Here is a 20,616-nt window from a genome sequence, read left to right on the forward strand (position 1 = left end):
CGTTCAACTCTAACTGCTCCTTTGGGTCTTCATTCTCCTGTGCGGACTCCTACATATATGTAATTTAATCAAATGTGTATGCCTTTCTTCTGTTAACCTGTTTTATGTCAGTTTAATTCTTAGGCACAACTGGATACCCTAAGAGGGTAGAGGAGAAATTTGTAATCACTTACAAACATATTGAGGAGAGACAAGTAGGGGAAGAGTATAGAGACAATAGGTACATAAAATAACTACACAAATAAGAAAACAAGGTAATTAACTCAAGGGAAAACAAAAAGTTGCGCAAGATAGAAAAAATAATCCTAATAATCTTATACGGCCGGTGAATTGCATTTATACAACCATAACAATGGAAACACTGAATTAAGATTTAACCAGAGCAGCACATAGATCAAATTGTTCCTATGCTTTTTACCCTTGTTTCTTTAGCAACAAAGTATCAATGATCCATTGTCATTACCTTCTACATAAACAGATACGTGAAGATTTTCTTATTCACTTATCTTAGGTACACATAGTGAACTGCTTTAGGTTTTGCAATATTTATTCTATACATATTTACTTAGCACTGACTGTGGTCTCAGGACGTAAGTCACATAAGGGGAATGACACACACAATACAGGGCTTCTGTTCACACTGTGCTTAAGTCTAAGAAAAATTTAACAGAACAAGGCAACAAAAGGGATGCCAAAGGACTCGAGTCATTCTTGCCTACAGGCTGGCCTTCCCTCCTAGAAAGGCCTAAACAATATACTACAAATGCAAATCTCAAGATCGTATCATCCCCCAACTTCAATGGTTCACCAATACACTGAGGATAAAATCCAAGGCTCTCAGCATGACTTCCTAAGGCCCTTCTTTATCTGGGCGCTGCTTTTGCCTGTACTGTCTATACCGGGCTTTTTCAGTGCAAGGCCCTGCCTGCCTGCACCCCACCTACCTAAGTCCCTCTGTCTTCTACATTTTGAGTGGACAACACTTACTTGCTCTTGCTTAAAACCTAGACACATTTGTCACTTTCTCTCAGATCTTGTGACCCCAGTCTAGGCTAGGTGCACACTCACATGCTCTTCAGGAAGGCTGGCTGGCCCTGAGTCTGGCAGGAGTGCAGGGAAGTGGCACAGAAGCTCCCTCTGGACTGAGGCCACCTCAGGGTCTGCTGCTCCTGCATCTCTTACCTCCACATCCCCATAACTCACGACTGCCTGCTTTGAGGAAGGAGATATTTCTCTCAGAGGCACTGGTAAATAAGGAAAAAAGAGAATTTACAACCAGACAAGTCTAGGTTTACATCCTGGAGTTAGCTCTTCACCTCCAAGCCTCAGTTTCCTCATCTATAAAATGGAGAGAATACTACCTTCCTTTGAGAGTTTCTCTGCAATGGGGAAATGATGTATAATATAATGCATGTGAAGTGTCTGGTGCAGAAAAGATGCTGAGTCAAGGTTTGTCTCCAGCCCTGCTCCAACACAGCCCCAGGAGCATATGCATTTCTCTACAATACTGCAGTGGACTCCAAACCAAGGAGATTGACTCTGACTAGCAGCAACGATTCTGAACTTGAGAGGCCTCAAGTAAAAACCCAAGGTTCTACCCAGCTTTGACTCCTCCTTTAAGTTCTCAGGATCAGGCAGCCCAGGGGCTTGAACCTCCTGGGGCTGCCCTGCACTGAAAATGAAGACCTCTCACTTTGGGCCCAGTAGCAGCCAAAGAGTTTCTTGACTTAAAAATGCCAGAGCTGGAAGGCTGTCATGGGAGTGGCTAGAGAGCAGGGACTGTGATGAATAATGATGAATAACACTTGCAACTCCAACCACATCTCTCCATTCAGCTGAATTTCTTTCACACTGTCCCCAGCTTTGCCAGGGCCCTGCAACAGTCACCTCTCTTAAAGGCTGACTAGAAAGTCACACACAAGGCCAGAACTATGCCTGCTTTCTTTCTGTGATTTTCCTTACCCATTATTTGACAACCAGTACTGCCATTACCCAGAACACCATACCACGTGGGCTTTCCTTCCTGCTAGCTCTGTCTTCTCTTGATGACCCTTCCCAGCACAGTCTCCCCTTTCCATTTAGCCAAGCTAAAAAAGAGGCTTTGGTCACTTTAATGTTTTCATTGTGTGCTGGAGATGAAACAGTCTTACATTCAGCTTATTGAGTACTAGCAGTGTTCTGATCGAACCCTTAGAAGGGAAAGAGGGAAGCATGAAGATGCAAAGCATCTACAACTTTTGTCCTCAACAGCCCAGAACTTATTTCTAGAGAAATTACTGGTGTTTCAAATAGGGACACAATTTTCTTAAGCAAAACAAAAGGCTCCTGAAGATCCAAGTATATTTCAGCCTGAATCTTTCCCATCTTTTCTTTTAAAGTAAATGGTATGGAAATCATAAACTTACGTTCTACAAAAACTGAAGAAAGCATGTTTATACAGAAATTTTCACTACAGATGATTTTTGCTAATCAGATCCATAGAACACTGTAGTTAGAAGGAGAACAGTCTTGTTAAATTCGCCTTTTGTTTTGTATTTTACTAATACCCACTGAAAAGAGTAACGTTTATCTTTTTATCCCATTGTATCATATGATTCACACAGCAATATTTTTTCGTTTTTGCCTCCTCAGCACTGAGCACAGTGCCCAATATAAATGACACTCAAAAGAAAAAAAGTTCAGTTGCTATCCCAGGAAAGAAAAGAACCAGCAATGCAATTATCAACATGTCCCCTCTGAACTGCACCACGTTTGGGTAGAGGTGAGCCCTATAACTGTGAGAGGTGGTGAAAAAAATCAGGGAGGAGCTCAGGGGTAACCCAGAAGAGGAAAGTCAAGTCATCCCCACTGCCTCTGGTTCAGTCTGACCTGCCCGGTTCAGGGTTTTGTGGCAGGTGCTTCTGCCATGGCTCCAAGTGACCCCCACCTACAGGATTCACCCCCTTGTGGAATCCTCTCCTGAGTGTGAGCTGGATCAAGTGGCTTGCTTCCAATATGACAAAGATGATGATGGGCTGTCACTTCGGTGGTTAGGTTACAGAAGACTAGGACTTCTATCTTGCTCACTCTCTTGCCCGCTTGGAATGGTCTCTTTTTCCTCATTCAAGCCCTACTCAATCTGCCCAGCCCAGCCTAAGTCTTGCCATTTAGCCTCTATTTTCTCTGCTTGACAAGCTCCTTGAGTAGAGCGACTAAATCTTAAACTTTTTTGGGTATTTTTCTACAAACTTATCATAATACCAGGCATTTGGTAGTTACTCAACAACTCTGAAATTCTCTGAATTTCATATTTCTGCCCACAAAGTCCTTTTGCTGACATCCTCTTTTATTCTTTCTAGATATTTAGTTACTTTGTTGTGCTTCCGCTATCTCCTAACACATCTTGTCTAACTTAGCTTTCCCAGAAACTCTCCTTAGGCTTACTTGAGGTCCTAATTACGGAGAGGCATTTATAGAGCCATTTAAAGCCATTAGAATTATTGGCTGATTTTGGATAAGAAGGATAAGGAAACCCAGAGGGAACTAGTTCTGTGTTTCTCTGGCTTTCTAATTTATCAAAGTCAAGTTCTCAGAGTCTAAATGCTTCATAAGTACTTTCTAAAGGATTTCATTGTTTTGCTTTGTTCTTACCACACTAGAGTGCCTGATGAACTTCTTTCCCAGGGCTCTGACATGATGCCAAAGCTCTGTGGCCTCTTCCTCCATCCTGCCAGCAAAAGCAGCACGCTTTTGTGTTTTTATTAAATATTAAGACTTTTAAGTCCAGAAGGACCACTTGGAAGGTGGTAAGTAAAAAACTGGCTGGGCATTAAGTGTTTGTTGAATGAATGAATGAATGAACAAAATTAATATAAGGAGAGAATACAAAGAAGATAGGAATCAAGAAAGTTCCCTGCCTGACTCTCATCACAGCAAAGGGCTTAACATGCCCGTTGGGGCTGGGATGGACTGGGTATGTTGGCAGAATAAGGACCCATATGGAGTTTGTGGAGCCTCAAAATGAAGTATGTTTCAATATTAACCAGAAACTAGGTTATAACCCCTGATGTTTATTTTAGATCAAATTATTGCTTAAAAAACAGCAATTGCTTAGGCTACCAAAGCATGACAGGAACAACTCTTGAGAGCAAGTCAACGATCTCTGCTCTAATCCTATGCTCATGGAAAAATTTCTTACCCATAATTTGAGGTCTTAAGTGGACTTCCTGGCTAGCATAGAGTGTCCTAGATAGAAGAGCCACTCTAGTTCTGAAGCCAGTCAGAGGTCTTACTTTAAAGTGATTAATCGGGATTTTTGTTTGTCACTCTACATCCTGGGAGTCTGGTCAGCATGAATCAGTCCCTCAGAGGCTAATCAACTCCGAGTGAAATGAAACAGTGAAGTGACCGGAATCGCAAAGCCCAACCAGCTGTGATTACTCCGTCAAAGCACTGCTGCTCTCTGAGGGCCTGCCTTAAGGAGCCTCTCTCTGGACAACTTTCAGAACTCTAACACAAGTGGACTTAGAGATAATTTAATTCTTATTTTACAGAAAAGATTGAGTCTAAGAGTCTGAGTGACAGTGACAGCTAACTACAGGTAACAGTGGAATTTGAAAACAGTTTTCCTTCTGCCCACTTGACTACCTTGCTTTCATCAGAAAGCCAGTGTCTGAAGGTACATTAGGCTGTGGAAGACAGATGTGTTCTGGTTAACAAAAGCAGATTATGTAAGCCACTTATCTTATTAAAGGAGACAAGGACACTGGCATTTATTGAGCACCTACTGGGTGACTGGCATAATTTTAAGAACTTAGTCATATTACTCATTTAGTCCTTACAACAATCCTATTAAGTTGTTAATATCGCTCCTATTTCATGAAGGAGGAAATAGAGCCTAGAAGGAATAAGTTGCCACAGTTACCAAGAAACAGATCTGAAATTCAAATACCAGTCTATTTGACCTCCAAGTACACACTTTTATCTTCTCTTCCTATCATAGAGTTAGTTGATAAACTGTACGCATACCCAAGGGGTGTCAGAGCAGAGGAACTTCAACTTGAACATGCATGGTTTTAAGTCTTTTTTGTTTTGTTTTGTTTTGAGATGGAATTTCACTCTTGTTGCCCAGGCTGGAGTGCAAATGGCACGATCTTGGCTCACCGCAACTTCCACCTCCTGGATTTAAGCGATTCTCCTGTCTCAGCCTCCCAAGTAGCTGGGACTATAGGTGTGACTAATTTTGTATTTTTAGCAGAGATGGGGTTTCACCATGTTGGTCATGCTGGTCTTGAACTCCTGACCTCAGGTGATCCACCAGCCTTGGCCCCGCAAAGTGCTGAGATTACAGGAATGAGCCATCATGCCTGGCTAGTTTTAAGTCTTCTGTAAGGTATGAAGCCACATTTCAAGTTTCAAGTATTAAAAACTGCCATAAAAATTCAGCCAAGAATATATCAATGCTTAATTGCTTAATGCTTGCATGAGGATGATGACAATATATTGTAATGACTTATCCTTATTGTAACTGTAGATTTCTAATCTTATAAAAAATGTTAGCTTTATACAAAAGAAGTACTAGAGGTGGGGTTACTTTCTTAAGTGGAATATCTTCCTTTACATTTTTCCATTAAAAACCTAAACTTAAGTGAGTGTGGGAAAGTCAGAGACCCAAAAATTATATTGTGAGGGATTCTCCTTTTCCTTCCCTTCAAAATCCATCTCTTTTTCAAGAGTAAACTGTAATGTCAAAGTTAGGAAGAAGGATGGCTAACTTCTTTGATATAAATCTCAAGGAGCACTGTCAACTGAGGCAGGAAGTTATACAGCTGCCAAAAAGTAGGAGTAATAGTTTTTTTTTTTTTTGGTACATGTACTAATAATAAATCAAATGCTAATTCGAACTAACTTCAAATGATTTACGAGAATTTGTCAGATTCTTTTGACTGAGTTTGAAAATTTTTAATTTACTGTTTTCTTTAGTTGATAGTTTTATTAGTAATGTAAGCTACTAAGATGTATTAATTCTAGGCACTTGACAAGATCTGCTTTGAGTCTGCCTATATATAGTGTAAGTCAAAAATTGGGGGCTCAAGTCTCAAATCGAGTACCTCTCAAAGTATCTCTCAAAGAGGTACTTTGCTCAGATCATACGGGATTTTATTCTAATGTAGCAGCCAACATTTCTAAAAAGATTTTTTAAAAGTCACATTTACAACATCTAGACTTTGAGTTCTAAGGAAGGCTTGGCAACTGTGGGCTCACATTCCCATATGGCCACGATCTGCTGGAGTTGCGAGTCAGCTGCCCCTATAGAGGGGTGTGGTCACTGATCCACATTTTCCACCAGCCCATCTTACTCCGGTGTGTACCTTCCTCAGCCCTGTAGGCATATGGACCTGTGATCCCTACTTTGGAAGACCTGGACAGGCAAAGCGCAAGAATGAAGAAAATAACAACAACAACAACAAAAAAAGAATGAAAACATAAAGAGAAGATACAGCCTACATAATGGGAAAAATTTTGGTGAACTAGATAGCAAAAAATAGCATTTGTCAATGTAGCATGCCACAGTAGTTTGGGACGCTAGATATCAACTAGCTTGTGATAGACAGAAATCTAAAGGTGATGTAAATCCCTTAGCACAAACATTGTCCAAATGCAGCACTTTTAGAACTCTGGTCCAAGATTAAATTCTAGGTGAATATTTCAAAAGAACTCTTTCGCTTGATGCCAATTAAAGAATAAATAGCTCTTATGGCCAAGCACAGTGGCTCATGCCTATAATCCCAGCACTTTGGCAGGCTGAGGTAGGCGGATCACTTGAGTTTGAGACCAACCTGGCCAACATGGTGAAACCCAAAAAATACAAAAATTAGCGAGCATGGAGGTGTGCACCTTTAGTCCCAGTTACTCAGCAAATTGATGAGGGATAATCGCTTGAACCCCGGGAGGTGGAGGCTGCAATGAGCCGACATTGCACCACTGTACTCCAGTCTGGGTGACAGAGACCCTGTCTCAAAAAATTAAAAAAAAAAAAAAAATAGCTCTTCAAATTCTTCTACCACTTCTAATATTTATGCTGAATTTATCTAGGAGAAAAAGAGAACACAGCTATGGAGTGTCTCTTTCACACCTCAGTATATTTTCCAATAATTAGACTCTTCCCTTTCTCTACCAATAACTATGGCTCATCTCATGCTGTCATGCTCAAAAATCAAAGCACAATCCTTGGCCAGGGTGAGAATCAAAGACGGCCTTCTCCAAAAGTGCAAGTTACTACTCTCCTTGCTCCTCTACCAAGTTAGTCTCAACAGTTTCTGATTTTTGCCCACAGTTCAACTAGCAGCTTCTTTTAAAAGGGCGATTTCCATTCTATTATAAAGATACATGCAAGTGTATGTTCACTGCAGCCCTATTCACAATAGCAAAGACATGGAATCAACCAAAATGGCCATCAATGATAGACTGGATTAAAAAAATGTGGTACCTATATACCATGGAATACTATGCAGCCATAAAAAGGAATGAGATCACGTGTGTTGCAGGGACATAGATGGAACTGAAGCCATTATCCTCAGCAAACTGAGGAACAGAAAACCAAACACTGCATGTTCTCACTTTTAAGTGGGAGCTAAACAATGAGAACACATGGACACAGGCAGGGGAACAACACACATTGGGGCCTCTCAGGGAGGGCGGAGTGGGGAGAGAGAGCATTGGGATAAACAGCTAATGCATACGGGGCTTACTACCTAGGTGATCGGTTGACAGCTGCAGCAAACCACCATGGCACATGTTTACCCGTGTAACAAACCTGCATGTCCTACACGCATATCCCAGAACTTAAAATGAAAAAACTTTTAGAAAGGGAGATTTCTTGTGCATCTTAGGAAATACCTTTCAGGCCCCTCCCTAGCCTTCTCCTCCTTTAGCCTCATTCATACTCTCCCTAATGTAGGTGGCACTTCTTTTGTGTGGCCAAATGGGAGGCAAAGAAAAAATGGCCGAGGATTGTGCCCAAGGTCACAAGAGAAAAAGTGAAGTAAGGATTTGGGGCTTCCTAAGACTTTGCCCAAGATTTGGGAGTCAGGAAATATTGCCTTTTTTTTTTTTTTTTTTAGACAGAGTCCTCGCTCTGTCCCCCAGGCTGGAGTGCAGTGGCGTGATCTCAGCTTACTGCAACCTCTGCCTCGCAGGTTCAAGCGATTCTTCTGCCTCAGCCTTCTGAGTAGCTGGGACTACAGGTGTCCGCCACTATGCCTGGCTAATTTTTTTTGTATTTTTGGTAGAGACGGGGTTTTACCATAGTGGCCAGGCTGGTCTTGGAACTCCTGACCTCAAGTGATCTGCCCGCATCGGTCTCCCAAAATGCTGGGATTACAGGCCTGAGTCACTGCACCTGGCCAAGAAATACTGACTTTTGAACACTATTTGTGGTGTGCCAAAATTATTTGCAGCAAAACACTATAAATGGTTTATATTTAAGAGGAAGAAGGGAGGTCAGAGCATGCATGTTCCATGGGAAAGAAAACAAAGTCCTGAGGTTTCTGAGAGGGAGATGTAGGGAACTGGGGTCCTGTCCAGTCCAGTGGGCACACGGGAGATGAAAACAAAAGAAGGGAGGTTATCAGAACTGAGGAAAAGAGAAAAGGGAGCTGGGAACAAGAATGCGGTACTGCACCAGGGCAGTCAGATCAAGGAGGCCATTCACATACACTCCGAAGACTTATATATGCACATGTCCAGAAAATGTTTCCTAATGTGAAGCCACGCCCACACTGTACATCCCCAAACAAGGAAATGGACATTCAGAAGATCCTTAAAACACAGGAGAAAATGCACAGATAAGCCTACTTCCTCATCCCCTGACACAAGAAGCGGCTCACATGCATGTGAGAAGAGGCATGTGTGTGTGCACAAGAGGTGGCCCAGCAGATGGGTGAGGAGCATGGACCCTGCAGCCAGGCTAGCTGGCTGGCTGGGTTTGAATGCAAATCTTGCCACTCACTAGCTGTGTAACCTTGGACAAGTTATTTAATCTCTCTGTATCAGTTTTCTCTGAAGGCAGAAGGTGAAGGCAGAATTGCTATGGTTAGAGAAAGCCCAGTGTGTTAACATCCACAGGGGTACTCTGTTGCCAATTTAAGTAAGAGAGCATGGAAGTGAAATTAAGCTGCTGCTTCTACCATATTTCTCCTTACTTCATCTCTTACAGCCTGGTTCCTGGACCTAGCACTCTATGGCAACTCACCTCTTTGGGATTGTTAAGGATTTCCCCATTCCTATAGCCAAGGGCCTCATCTCCATTTTACTTGATATTCCTGCAGCATCTGAGACCAACAACAACCTATATTTTCTGAAACTTCCTTGTCCCTTGGCTTCCACTCAGCTCTCCTCTTACCTTCTTAATTACTTACAGCCTCTTTTACAGCTCTTACCAGTTCTTTTTAATTCTATCTCAGAAATTCCTTTGAAGTTAGACTTCAGCTTCATGCTCACAGATACTGCCTTAGTTCAAGGCTTTGTCATCTCCCCTGGATTTCAGCAGTCACACTGCTGGTCCTCCTGTCTGTCTCTGCATTCCCGTCCATCCTTTATGCTACTTCCAGAGTTACCTTCCCCAAAACAAATGTGGTCATCTGCCTCCTTATAAACCTTCACTGGCCGAGTTCACACTCTCAACAATATAAAACTCAAGTTTCACATATGAGAATCTTCATTCTCTTGCTCCAACTCACCCCTTTACTTGCACCTCTCACCTCTCTACTCACCCTAATCCACACTGAACATCTCACTGTTTCCTGAATATACTATGTCCCACGACACCGTGCCTGGACTTCTCTTCTCAACCTCTGCAATAGGGACAAGTCCATTTCTTCTTCCAAGACCCATCTCAACTGTCATCTCCTAAGGAATGTCCTTCTCAGCCTCCCTAAGCAGGGTTCTTCAGTTTCTGAGAGCCTACAGCACTGTGGGTAAACATCTTTTTTTTGTTTGTTTGTTTGAGATGGAGTTTCACTCTTGCTGCCCAGGCTGTAGCGCAATGGCACAATCTCGGCTCACTGAAACCTCTGCCTTCCGGGTTCAAGCAATTCTCCTGCCTCAGCCTCCCGAATAGTTGTGATTACAGGCATGCGCTACCACCCGGCTAATTTTTTTGTATTTTTCGTAGAGACGGGGTTTCTCCATGTTGGTCAGGCTGGTCTCAAACTCCCAAACTCAGGTGATCTGCCCATCTCGGCCTCCCAAAGTGCTGGGATTACAAGCGTGAGCCACCGCGCCTAGCTGGCAAACATCTCTTCTAAGACATGCCATGCAAACTGTAACTGACCTGAGTTATCTGATTTTCCATTAAACTTTGAGCACCTCATGGACAGAGCCAATTGTTCCTAAAAACTCCAGTACCCAGCATAGCACCTTGCACATAGTTGCCTCTCAAAAAACATTGGTTGAATCAAATGTAACCCTTTCATGTATTAGGAAAAAGAGAATCTTTAATATAACCAAATCATTGTTTAAGCATAGAAGAAGAAATCAAATGAGACTGCTTTGCAAAGCACCTGGCGCTATAGTCTCTGGGAAGAGAGTGGTCTGTTCCTCACCTCTGAATGTCCTTATTCTTCCACAAGGAGGCAGACTGAGCCTTTGGCACTCTTTCAATGAAATTCACCAGCTCTTCCATGAGAAGCCTGAGTTTAAAGAAAAAAAGTGAGGAACACCCATTAAAAAATTAGAGAAACACCCTACTCTAACAGTTGGCCAGGAGAAATGACTTGCCCACCTCCTCCTACACCATCTCATCATCATCTTCCTCTCTGCTGAACATAAACTTGATCACCAGTTGATATTAAGTTAAACAAAATCCTCACTCTCTTATTGTATTTCCGTGCTAAAAATCCTGAACTTAAATAATTTAATTCACCTTTAAAACAAGCCTGGCCCGTTTCTTGTCTCTAAACATAGAAATACACAAGCCTGTTTTAACTCTCACTCTAAGATCTCTACCTTTATGTTACTAAAAATACATAGGGAGAAGTTAAATGACTCAAGTATCTAATTTTGGTGACACAGCAGGGAATGGGCAGGATTTTTTTTTTTAAATTACAATATTAAATGAACTTTTTTTTTTTTTGAGACTGAGTTTCACTCTTGTTGCCTAGGCTGGAGTGCAATGGCACAATCTCAGCTCATTGCAACCTCCGCCTCCTGGGTTCAAGTGATTCTCCTGCCTCAGCCACCCGAGTAGCTGGGATTACAGGCACCTGCCACCACACAGAGCTAATTTTTTGTATTTTTAGTAGAGACAGGGTTTCACTGTGTTGGCCAGGTTGGTCTCGAACTCCTGACCTCAGGCGAATCCACCTGTCTCGGCCTCTCAAAGTGCTGGGATTACAGGCATGAGCCACCACGGTCGGCCTAAATGAACATTTTAAATGGATAAAATAAGTTTTCTTGACATGTTTTAGGAATTAGCAAAATTCCATCTGGAAGAATACTCCAAGGACAAATGGAGTAGGCTGCTAAATGCAGAAGGCTAGCTCTCTCTGAGATGAGCTGGAGTACCACAGAACCAGGGATGAGGAATCTAAGAAATGCTGCGCTATCAGTTGGATCAAGGTACACAGGCTTTGGGGATTCACAGGACAGAGAACTGCGGGAATTCTTGATGGCCAGAGGATGACCACAAAGCTAGAAATGGATTTAATACCTTGAATCCTCATTCCTAATCTAATACTGGTGATATGTATTGACTTAAATCCCCTCCAAGCTAACATATACATACTGTTAAGCCATTAATGTATTCGTATTTGAAAGCTAAACAACTTCATTTCATTCTCATTTATTTATTTGGCCTAATACCATCTCCTCCTTCCATCTTGAAGGAAGAGTGCTAGTTTCAACATCTCAAGACCTGTGATTCCAGCTCACTGGTGTCCTGGATGTAGCTTTCATAGGAACAGTATGGTGTGCTGATCCTCACTGCTTTAACTTTTCCAGACTAGAGGCTAGTTTTTTAGCTTATCCTCTCAATTGAAATTGATGCATCACTTTGAGTGTTTTACTTTCCTATGAGAGCCCTTTCTCAGCAACCTTATGGTTACATACACAGTGCAGGTAATATGGTTTGACATAAAAACAAGAAAACACATTATTTCATCTATAAGACTCTAGAATCCAACCTAGGAGTCTACAGCAATTCTTAAGTCTCACATTTTGGGACCTGACAGTTTCAACTTATACCATTCTTATTCTTTCAAAAAAATAAATTGACAAATTTTTTTTTCTGGAGTAATTTTCTTTACCTAATTTCTCACTAAATGATGTGGTTACTTGTGGTAACCACCCGTGTCACAAAGGCTTAGTAGGGGCAGAGAAAGGGATGGCAGAGGCTTCTTAGAGTCAAAGGAAAACTACAGTTTTACTCCTAGATTGCTCAGTTTCACTCCGTCAACAGCAGAGACAACTTAACCATCTATTTACTTATCTATCCTATATTTTCTACAAGCTGTCTCCATTTATAGTCTACAACAAACCACAAAAGGGGGAATTTTTGAAAGCAAAGCAATAAAATGTCTTCTTAAAGATGCTACACTCTTTCCCTTTGAAGCCCTCTGCCTTGCATCTTTGTGGCATCTTCCTAAACATTACCTCCCCTAATTAGTATCCTCTGTACAGCTGTCTCCATGAACTCCTTCCAATTAATTTATAAGAAAAAGACCAACAAGGCTACTTGCACCATCAATCCTTAGGCATTTCCAATGAACATTCCTCATCTAGAGAGTCGCCTACTCCTGCCTGTTCTTTGGGTTAGTTGTTCAGAAGGAAGTAACCACCAGCTCTGGTATAATACTGTGACAGCATCATCACTGAAGGAGGAGCTCCGCAGCCACATCCTAGCGAGATCAGAATCAACCCTCTCACCTGCCGATCTGGACGGTCGGTTCCGTGGCATACACTGTGCCCGTGAAGCCAGTGTGCTCGGTGATGTATGGCAGCGCCATCATACAGTGATAGTTAGAGATGAGAATCACATCTACCGTAGACAGATCTATTAGCTCGGTCTGAAAAGAAAGGGAGGGAATGATATATATCTGTTCAGGGATCGATCAATATGATGTGACTAAAAAATGATGTTGTCAGAATGCAGAGAAGTAGTTTCTGTATTGCAGAATAACAATGGCTTTCCCTGCAACACTGCCATTCTCTCATTTGAAGAGGTTTTCTACACTGACATTAAGTAGCAGGACAGGATGGCCAGCAATGAGAACACAGCCAGCCCAGAGGCAGCACTCTGATTTTACTAGAACAGAATTCTTCTGAATTAGACTTATGAGGTTAAATGACAGCGGGACCCTTCGGCAGCTGCTGCCAGGCAAGTGAAACCAGGTAACTGGAAGCAGAGAGAGCAGCATATAGGCTGCAAGCATACACTAGAACACAACACCCCACTGCTACAGATTAATGGGCAATGGGGACGCAGCACACAGAAACCAGCTCTTCAAAAGCCAGATGGAGAGACAATTGTTTTGGTTTTTCTTTTGAGGTAACTTTTGTTAGTTTAGTGCTGGTTATAGAGCTCTCCAAAAAAGCAGAGTGGCAGTCATGAAAGGAAATTATCTTTTCCATCTTCCATTCTAATCTTAACCCCAGATCTGCGCTTTGAAGTTCATCACTAAGGTCATGTAAAAAGGGAGAAAAGACAGGTTAGCAGGTGAGGGAAAAGGCTATCCAAGTTTGGGTAAATTTTAGGAAAACACCTAAAATTCTTCCATATATTTAAGTCCTACCAGTCTGTCAAGGCACAATTCTCTTCTTCCACTAGGTCTTCCTGATTTGCTCACAAGATAGAAACCACAACTTCCTCAGAACTCCCAAAGTATTGTATGTGTAACTCAATTTTTAAATTTTTATTTCTTTTTGAGACAGAGTAGCTGGGATTACAGATGTGCCCTACCACGCCTGGCTAATTTTTGTATTTTTAGTAGAGATGGGGTTTCGCCATGTTGGCTAACCTGGTCTCAAACTCCTGACCTCAAGTGATCTGGCTGCCTCAGTCTCCCTAAGTGGTGGGATTACAGCAAGCCACCAAGCCTGCTCTGTATGTGTAACCCTTATGACAGTTCACAATCTATACACAACACCTCAAAGTAGCACTTTGTCCTGTGTGACTCCTCTGTCCCCTCCCACCTGTGGTAGCCAGTACTTAACAAGCCTTGGTGTGCTTCTGTTGAAGGAATGCAGCTTTATTAGTGGCATGTTCTGGGAGAAGTGAGACACCGTGGTTCAGAGACAACCCGTCACTCACAGGGCCCTCCGCCGTGGAGGTACATTTCCCATAACTCTGGGAAATGTACGGTGCACTAAGGAAAAGCAAGTGACTCGGTTAAGAGGTGGGTCCTTGAGATAATACATCCCCACGAAGAAGAAATAAGAAGGATGATGTGACACAAGCAGATGAAGAGAGGCAGGGTGCCATTCTGGCTATGGGTATTTTTCAGTTGAGTAACTTTACAAACAAAATGAGTAATTTAATAAAGATGCCAGGCAGCATTGGCCCCCAAGGACAGGATGCCAGCAGAGCTCATAAACTACTCAGTGCCAGGGTACTGCTGTCTGTGTGAACACCATGCCTAATGAACAGCCAACCCATCCTAACCTTCACCCCAAGTTGTGCACTGCCCTTGCAAGACAGTGTCCTCCTCATGAAGGACCATATAACTCTTTGCTGGTCCTACTCTCCACTATCTCCCTAGCATCATTTTTAAACAAATAGGGAAATTAAGACGGAGTAGCACAGTGATAGATCCAGAAGAAAACAATGCGAATCACACTGAAGCAACAATAAAGCTGAAAACCATCGCCACCAGTCTTCATGTATACAGAAACTGGGTGAGAAAACTTGAAATTTCTCTTTAATGTCTAAGAACCAGCCCACAGAGTCTAGAATTAAAAAAATAAAAAATTATTCTGTTGGTATATATCAAAAATGTATGCTGACATAAAACATTTTTCCTCTGAGAAATTTAAATTCCAAACCACATTTATATACATGTAACTCTTGACCAACACAGGGGTTAGGGGTGCTGACCCCCTGGACAGTTGAAAATAACTTTTGACTCCCCTCAAACTTAACTATTAATAGCCTACTGTTGACTAGAAGCCTTCCTGATAACATAATTAACACATACTTTGCATATATACTATATACTATATTCTTACAATAAAATAAGCTAGAGAAAAGAAAACGTTATTAAGAAAATCATAAGGAGCCAGATGTGGTAGCTCATACCTGTAATCCCAGCACTTTGTGGGGCTGAGGTGGGAGGACTGCTTGAGGCCAGGAGTCTGAGACCAGCCTGGTTAACATAGTGAGACCTAATGTTTAAACAATTAGCCAGGCATGGTGCTGCACACCTGCAGTCCCATCTACTCGGAGGCTGAGACAGGAGGATCACTGGAGCCCAGGAGGTCGAGGCTGCAGTGAATTATGGTTGTACCATCACACTTCAGGCTGGGCAATAAAGTGAGACTCCATCTCAAAAACAAAAAAAAATCATAAGGAAAAGAAAATACATTTACTATCCATTAAGTGGAAGTGAATCATCATAGAGGTCTTTATTTTTGTCATCTTCACATTAAACAGACTAAGGAGAAGGAGGAAGAGGGGTTGGTCTTGTTGTCTTGGGTGGCAGAGAGGAAGAAGTATAGGAGGTAGAAGGCAAGGTAGGAGAAGCCAGCACACTCGGAGTGCTTACAGATATATGTCATAATTTGTTTGACATTTTCACGTTTTCATTTCTCTAAAAATGTTTCTATATGGTATCAACCCTTCTTCCACCATTTTAGTTTCTGTGCCCATATCATAGAAGGATCTAAGTTGTAAAAGAAGTCAAAAGCAGTCTTGAATAATCGCAACCCTTCTGCCTGACTGTCTAATGTCAATTTGTTTTCCAGCACTGCTTCTTCTATGTCTTCTTCTTCATCATCTGGCACTGGTTCAGAAGCACTCATCTTGGTCAGGTCATCTTCTGTTAACTCCTCTGGTGTGCTAATAGGCTCCTGAATTTCTCCAAGTTCCATTATCTTGAAACGCTTCACCTCCCACTTTTTTTTTTTTGTCATATCCACAATCTCTTTCTTAAGTTCCTTGACTGGTTCTGTTGTAAATCCTGTGAAGTACAACACCTGGACACAGTTTTCTCTAGCAGGAATTTATTTATTGTTTCAGGCTTCATAGCTCTTTCTATAACAATGATGGCAGGTTCAATGGTGTAATCCTTCCAGACTTTCATGATGTTCCATTGGGGTCCTCTTCCATAGAGCTGACAGTCCTTTCCACAGAGTACTGTGATGAGGCTCAAAGGTTCTTATGACCTCCTGATCTAGAGGCTGAATTAGTGATGGTGTGTTTAGGGCATTAGACCACTCTGACACCTTTGGAGTTGAACTCATGGGATTATGGGTGGCCAGAGGCATTGTCCAATACTGAAAGAACTTTAAAATGCAGTCCCTTAGTGGCAAGGTACTTCTTGACTTCAGGGACAAAGCATCAGTGAAACCGATCCTGAAAAGCAGTTCTCGCTGTCCAGGCCTTCTTGTTGTACAAGCCAAAGACTGGCAACTGGTGTTTATCTTTTTCCTTCAGGGATCGGGGTTGGCCACTTTATAGATAAAGGCAGTCCTGATTAAAAACAAACACATAAACAAACAAAAAAACCCGAGTGCATTTGCACAAAACAGTAGAGTTAGCCTATCCCTTCCTGCTTTAAGTGTTGGAACTCACTTCTCTTCCTAATGTTTTTTTGTGACATTTTCTCCCAGATTAGGACACTTTCATCTGCATTAAAAACCCATTCAGGCAGATAGTCTTTCTCCTCAGTGATTTTCTTAATGGCATCTAGGAATTTGTCTGCTGTCTCTTGGCTGGCGGAAGCTGCCTTCCCTGTTATCTTGACATTTTTTTAAGCTTTCCTTTTGCTTTAAGTTGTCATACAATGATTTCACTTTTTCTTGAATCACATCAGAGTCTACAGGTATGCCTTTCTTACAGCAGACTTGCACCCACGTAATGCTGCATTTTCAATACAAGGTAAAAATGTATTTCACAAGAAGTACAAGTTTTCATGCCTGTTGGTGTAGCTACAGTGACAGCTTCATGTGTTTTCTCTTGTTTTTCTTTTTCCTTTTTTTTTTTTTTTTTTAACATGGTCCTTTTTTACAATGGTCCTTATGCTGGATTCATTTGTCCCGAAATGGCGGGCAATATCAGCTGCAGACTTCAATCTACATATCAGGCACTTCAACTTTTCCTTGTAATGCCACGACTTTTCCTTGCTTCTTGGGAGCACTTCAAGCATCACTAGTGGCACTTCGTATGGGTCCCATGGTGTTATTCAAGGTTAACGGTACTGCATTAAACATGACGCAAGATCCATGAGAATTGTGAGAGATCACTCTTTACTGCAATACGCAATTTACAGGAGAGGGGAACAGCTCACATGGAGATGACTGGCATCACATGGTGTTTTAAGCAGACACTTGAGCTCACCACAACAGCAACAGGAGGTGGCTATGAAGTTATAGACTGTACTACAGTTTTATGCATGTGATTAAATACTGAATCTTAATGCTCATTTATGTTTCTTTCGAGTGCAAATCGTGTCATGTACGGTCTGTAACTGTTGGTGTGCATAGTTTTGATAAATTTTAACTTTTCCAGCCGGGCGCGGTGGCTCAAACCTGTAATTCCAGCACTTTGGGAGGCTGACGCAGATTGCTTGAGCTCAGGAGTTCAAGACCAGCTTGGACAACAAGGCAAAACACCTCTCTACAAAATATACAAAATTAGCAGGGTGTGGTTGTGTGCATCCGTGGTCCCAGCTACTTGGGAGGTTGAGGTGGGAGGATGGCTTGAGCCAGGAAGGCGGAGGTTGCAGTGAGCTGAGATCAAACTACTGCACTCCAGCCTGGGCAATAGAGCCAATGAAAAAAAATTATTGGCTGGGCGTGGTGGGTCACGCCTGTAATCCCAGCACTTTGGGAGGCTGAGGTGGGTGGATCACCCGAGGTCAGGAGTTTAAGATCAGCCTGGCCAACATAGTGAAACCCTGTCTCTACTAAAAATACAAAAATTAGCAGGGGCATAGTGGTGGGCACCTATAATCCCAACTACTTGGGAGGCTGAGGCAGGAGAATCGCTTGAACCCAGGAGGCTGAGGTTGCAATGATCCAAGATTATGCCACTGTACTCCAGCCTAGGTGACAGGGCGAAACTCTGTCTCAAAACAAAAAAATTCTCTTTTTATAATAAATTTGTGTATACTTTATGGTGGTAAATGAGAAAATAGACTAGTTTCTATACATACTTTATGAATTAATGACACGTCTAATGTCTTCTTAATTTGTTTGCTATTTCTAGACTATGCAGTTCATCTGCAAGTTTTTTCAAATTGTCATAATGAAAAACTCCACATGTAAGTGGACTTTTCCAGTTCAAACTCGTATTGTTCAATGGTCAACCGTACTAACATATTTACTTACATATGTTCACTCAATGGAATCCAGTAAAGATTACTCTATCTTTAAAACTGTTGTATACCAACACTTGGGGTTCTACAGACCATAAATTCAATCAAAACAACCCTCATTTACTGGTTGCGTACTGTACTGGGATATAAAGATATATAAGCTATTTGTACTAGTTTGTAAATTTCATGACGATTGGGACCTTGACTGTGTGGCTTGCTTACCCACAAGTCAGTGAAGACTGGGCTATAATAAGTGCCTCTCTCCTGCTTCCATTACTCTCCCATTTTTTTTCCAATTATACAAGGCCTGGCTCTACCTTAAAACAGTCACTATTACTAATTTGTGCCCTAAAATCTTGCCTGAAAAAATGTATATGGCTCTAGAACCCTAAATATATCAATAATCCTTTAGTTTGGCAAAAGTGAACTGTGGAATGGTAACTGTCTAATTTAAAAGCTGAGTATCCTAAAGAGTAAGTCAGAAAGCCATCGGAACACCAATTCATAAATTCTACAGTGGTGTCCATAAACAGTAGGTTGCAGTAGTCAGTATCACACGTGGTCAACTGAAAACAAATGTAGCACCTAGGATCAGGAATCTTCAAACAGATGGTGAACTGCCCTACCAATTCCTAAGTGACAAATGAGGATGACAAAATGACTTTGGTTAACAGTGATGGAGAGCTCTGGATTCTTGGATTCCTTCAGCTTTAGGCTTACTACTAAATCTCAAACTTTCTCCCTTATCTGCCAACTTCAATTACCACGTTTGTCTTGTGTTTCTTTTTCTGTTTGCTCTGGTACCCTCAAAGACATATACACATACTTCCAAGAGAGATAAAAATGTTGATCTACAGGATATTAAACAAAGTGTAGAAATGGAAAGAGAAGGAAGAAGAGAAAACAAAAATAAGAGAAACTGCACTCCAAATTCTTTTTCTCTTTGGCCCTGAATTTGTGGAAGTATTTTCTACAGGTACTGTGATCCACTGGGCATATGGAAAAAAGAGGATGGCACCTTCTCATGAACCTGCGAGCAGCTCCAGCTTTCCACATTTCACATGTCTGTTAAGAACTGCATCTAGGCTACTCTGGGGATTAGGTCTCTCAGCTGAGATTAGCTGCCTTTAAAACAAACGGAAACTGATCTTAGTTTCCCTTGAAAGGATGAAACTGGCCCCACACCCTAACAATAAGTCTCACTATGATAATAATAAGTAACTGTTTTCTATGACTCAGTTCAGAATCTATGAATTTCAAACAATATTAAATATGGTATTTCAAGTCAGCAAGAATTTTTACAGTTTACTGGCATTGGCTAAATAATAGCAATTGTCAGTTATCCACCATAAAGCAAGACCAGGACACATATGGCTAACCTAAGCACATAGACATCAGAATCATAAAACTAAAAGGCTTGAGTTATTTCCTTACCTTGCTCAGAACATGCCCTAGTAGGAGTATTAGTGGGGATTACAGAAAGAACAGGAAATAGGAAGAAGAGAGTGACGTAAATGACTTACAGACAATATAAAAAGCTGCTAAATGATCACATTTTGGCTGTGTAACAATGTGCCTGGAATAACGGATTCATTTAAACTTGAAAACAGGAAGCTAAGCCTCTTAAAATTATTTCTTGACTTCATTTTGAGCAATTACATAATAAGGTTTGCTTCCACAATAAGATTCACCTTAATCTTACCTCTGGTAAACAGAATTCAGGCACAGAATCCACAAATACATGACCCGAGCACTCCTTTAGCTCCTAAAAGAAATGAAAAGGAAAAACACAAGGAAGAGATACCCAGTACATATAGGACCAAATAAATATACTCCTCAAACAAAACTTTTCACGAAGAATCATAGACTACTAGAGTTGGAGGGAAGCTGGGAGGTTATTAGGCCGACTGTCCTGTGTTTAGGCTCAGGCAGGTCAAGTGTCTTATTAAGGGTAAAATGCTGGTTGGTTGCAGACTCAGGACTTGAATGCACATTTTTTGAAACATCTTCCATGCATGGGTATGTGCTGCTCCCACAACCCACAATCCAGTGGTTTCCAAATAAGGTATGCAAACTGTACTAGCAACACCGGAATTATGTGGGGACG

At 41.6% G+C, this 20,616-nt stretch overlaps 1 protein-coding gene across 4 annotated transcripts in view; it reads right to left on the reverse strand.

The window, feature by feature from the left end:
* Positions 1 to 20,616, reverse strand: part of INTS9 (integrator complex subunit 9) — a 123,454-nt gene that overhangs the window by 54,078 nt on the left and 48,760 nt on the right. For 2 of the 4 annotated variants that reach the window (XM_025393801.1, XM_025393800.1), the window contains exons 4-6: positions 20,212 to 20,274; positions 12,904 to 13,043; positions 10,584 to 10,670 (exon numbers count right to left, since the gene is read on the reverse strand). In XM_025393801.1, the coding sequence (XP_025249586.1) occupies positions 10,584 to 10,670; positions 12,904 to 13,043; positions 20,212 to 20,274 (290 nt within the window). The remainder of the gene's footprint in view (positions 1 to 10,583; positions 10,671 to 12,903; positions 13,044 to 20,211; positions 20,275 to 20,616) is intronic. The other 2 variants (XM_025393804.1, XM_025393802.1) reach the window with 1 other exon arrangement.

Source organism: Theropithecus gelada, chromosome 8 (genome assembly GCF_003255815.1).
Source record: "Theropithecus gelada isolate Dixy chromosome 8, Tgel_1.0, whole genome shotgun sequence".
NCBI classification, from domain to species: Eukaryota; Metazoa; Chordata; class Mammalia; order Primates; family Cercopithecidae; genus Theropithecus; species Theropithecus gelada.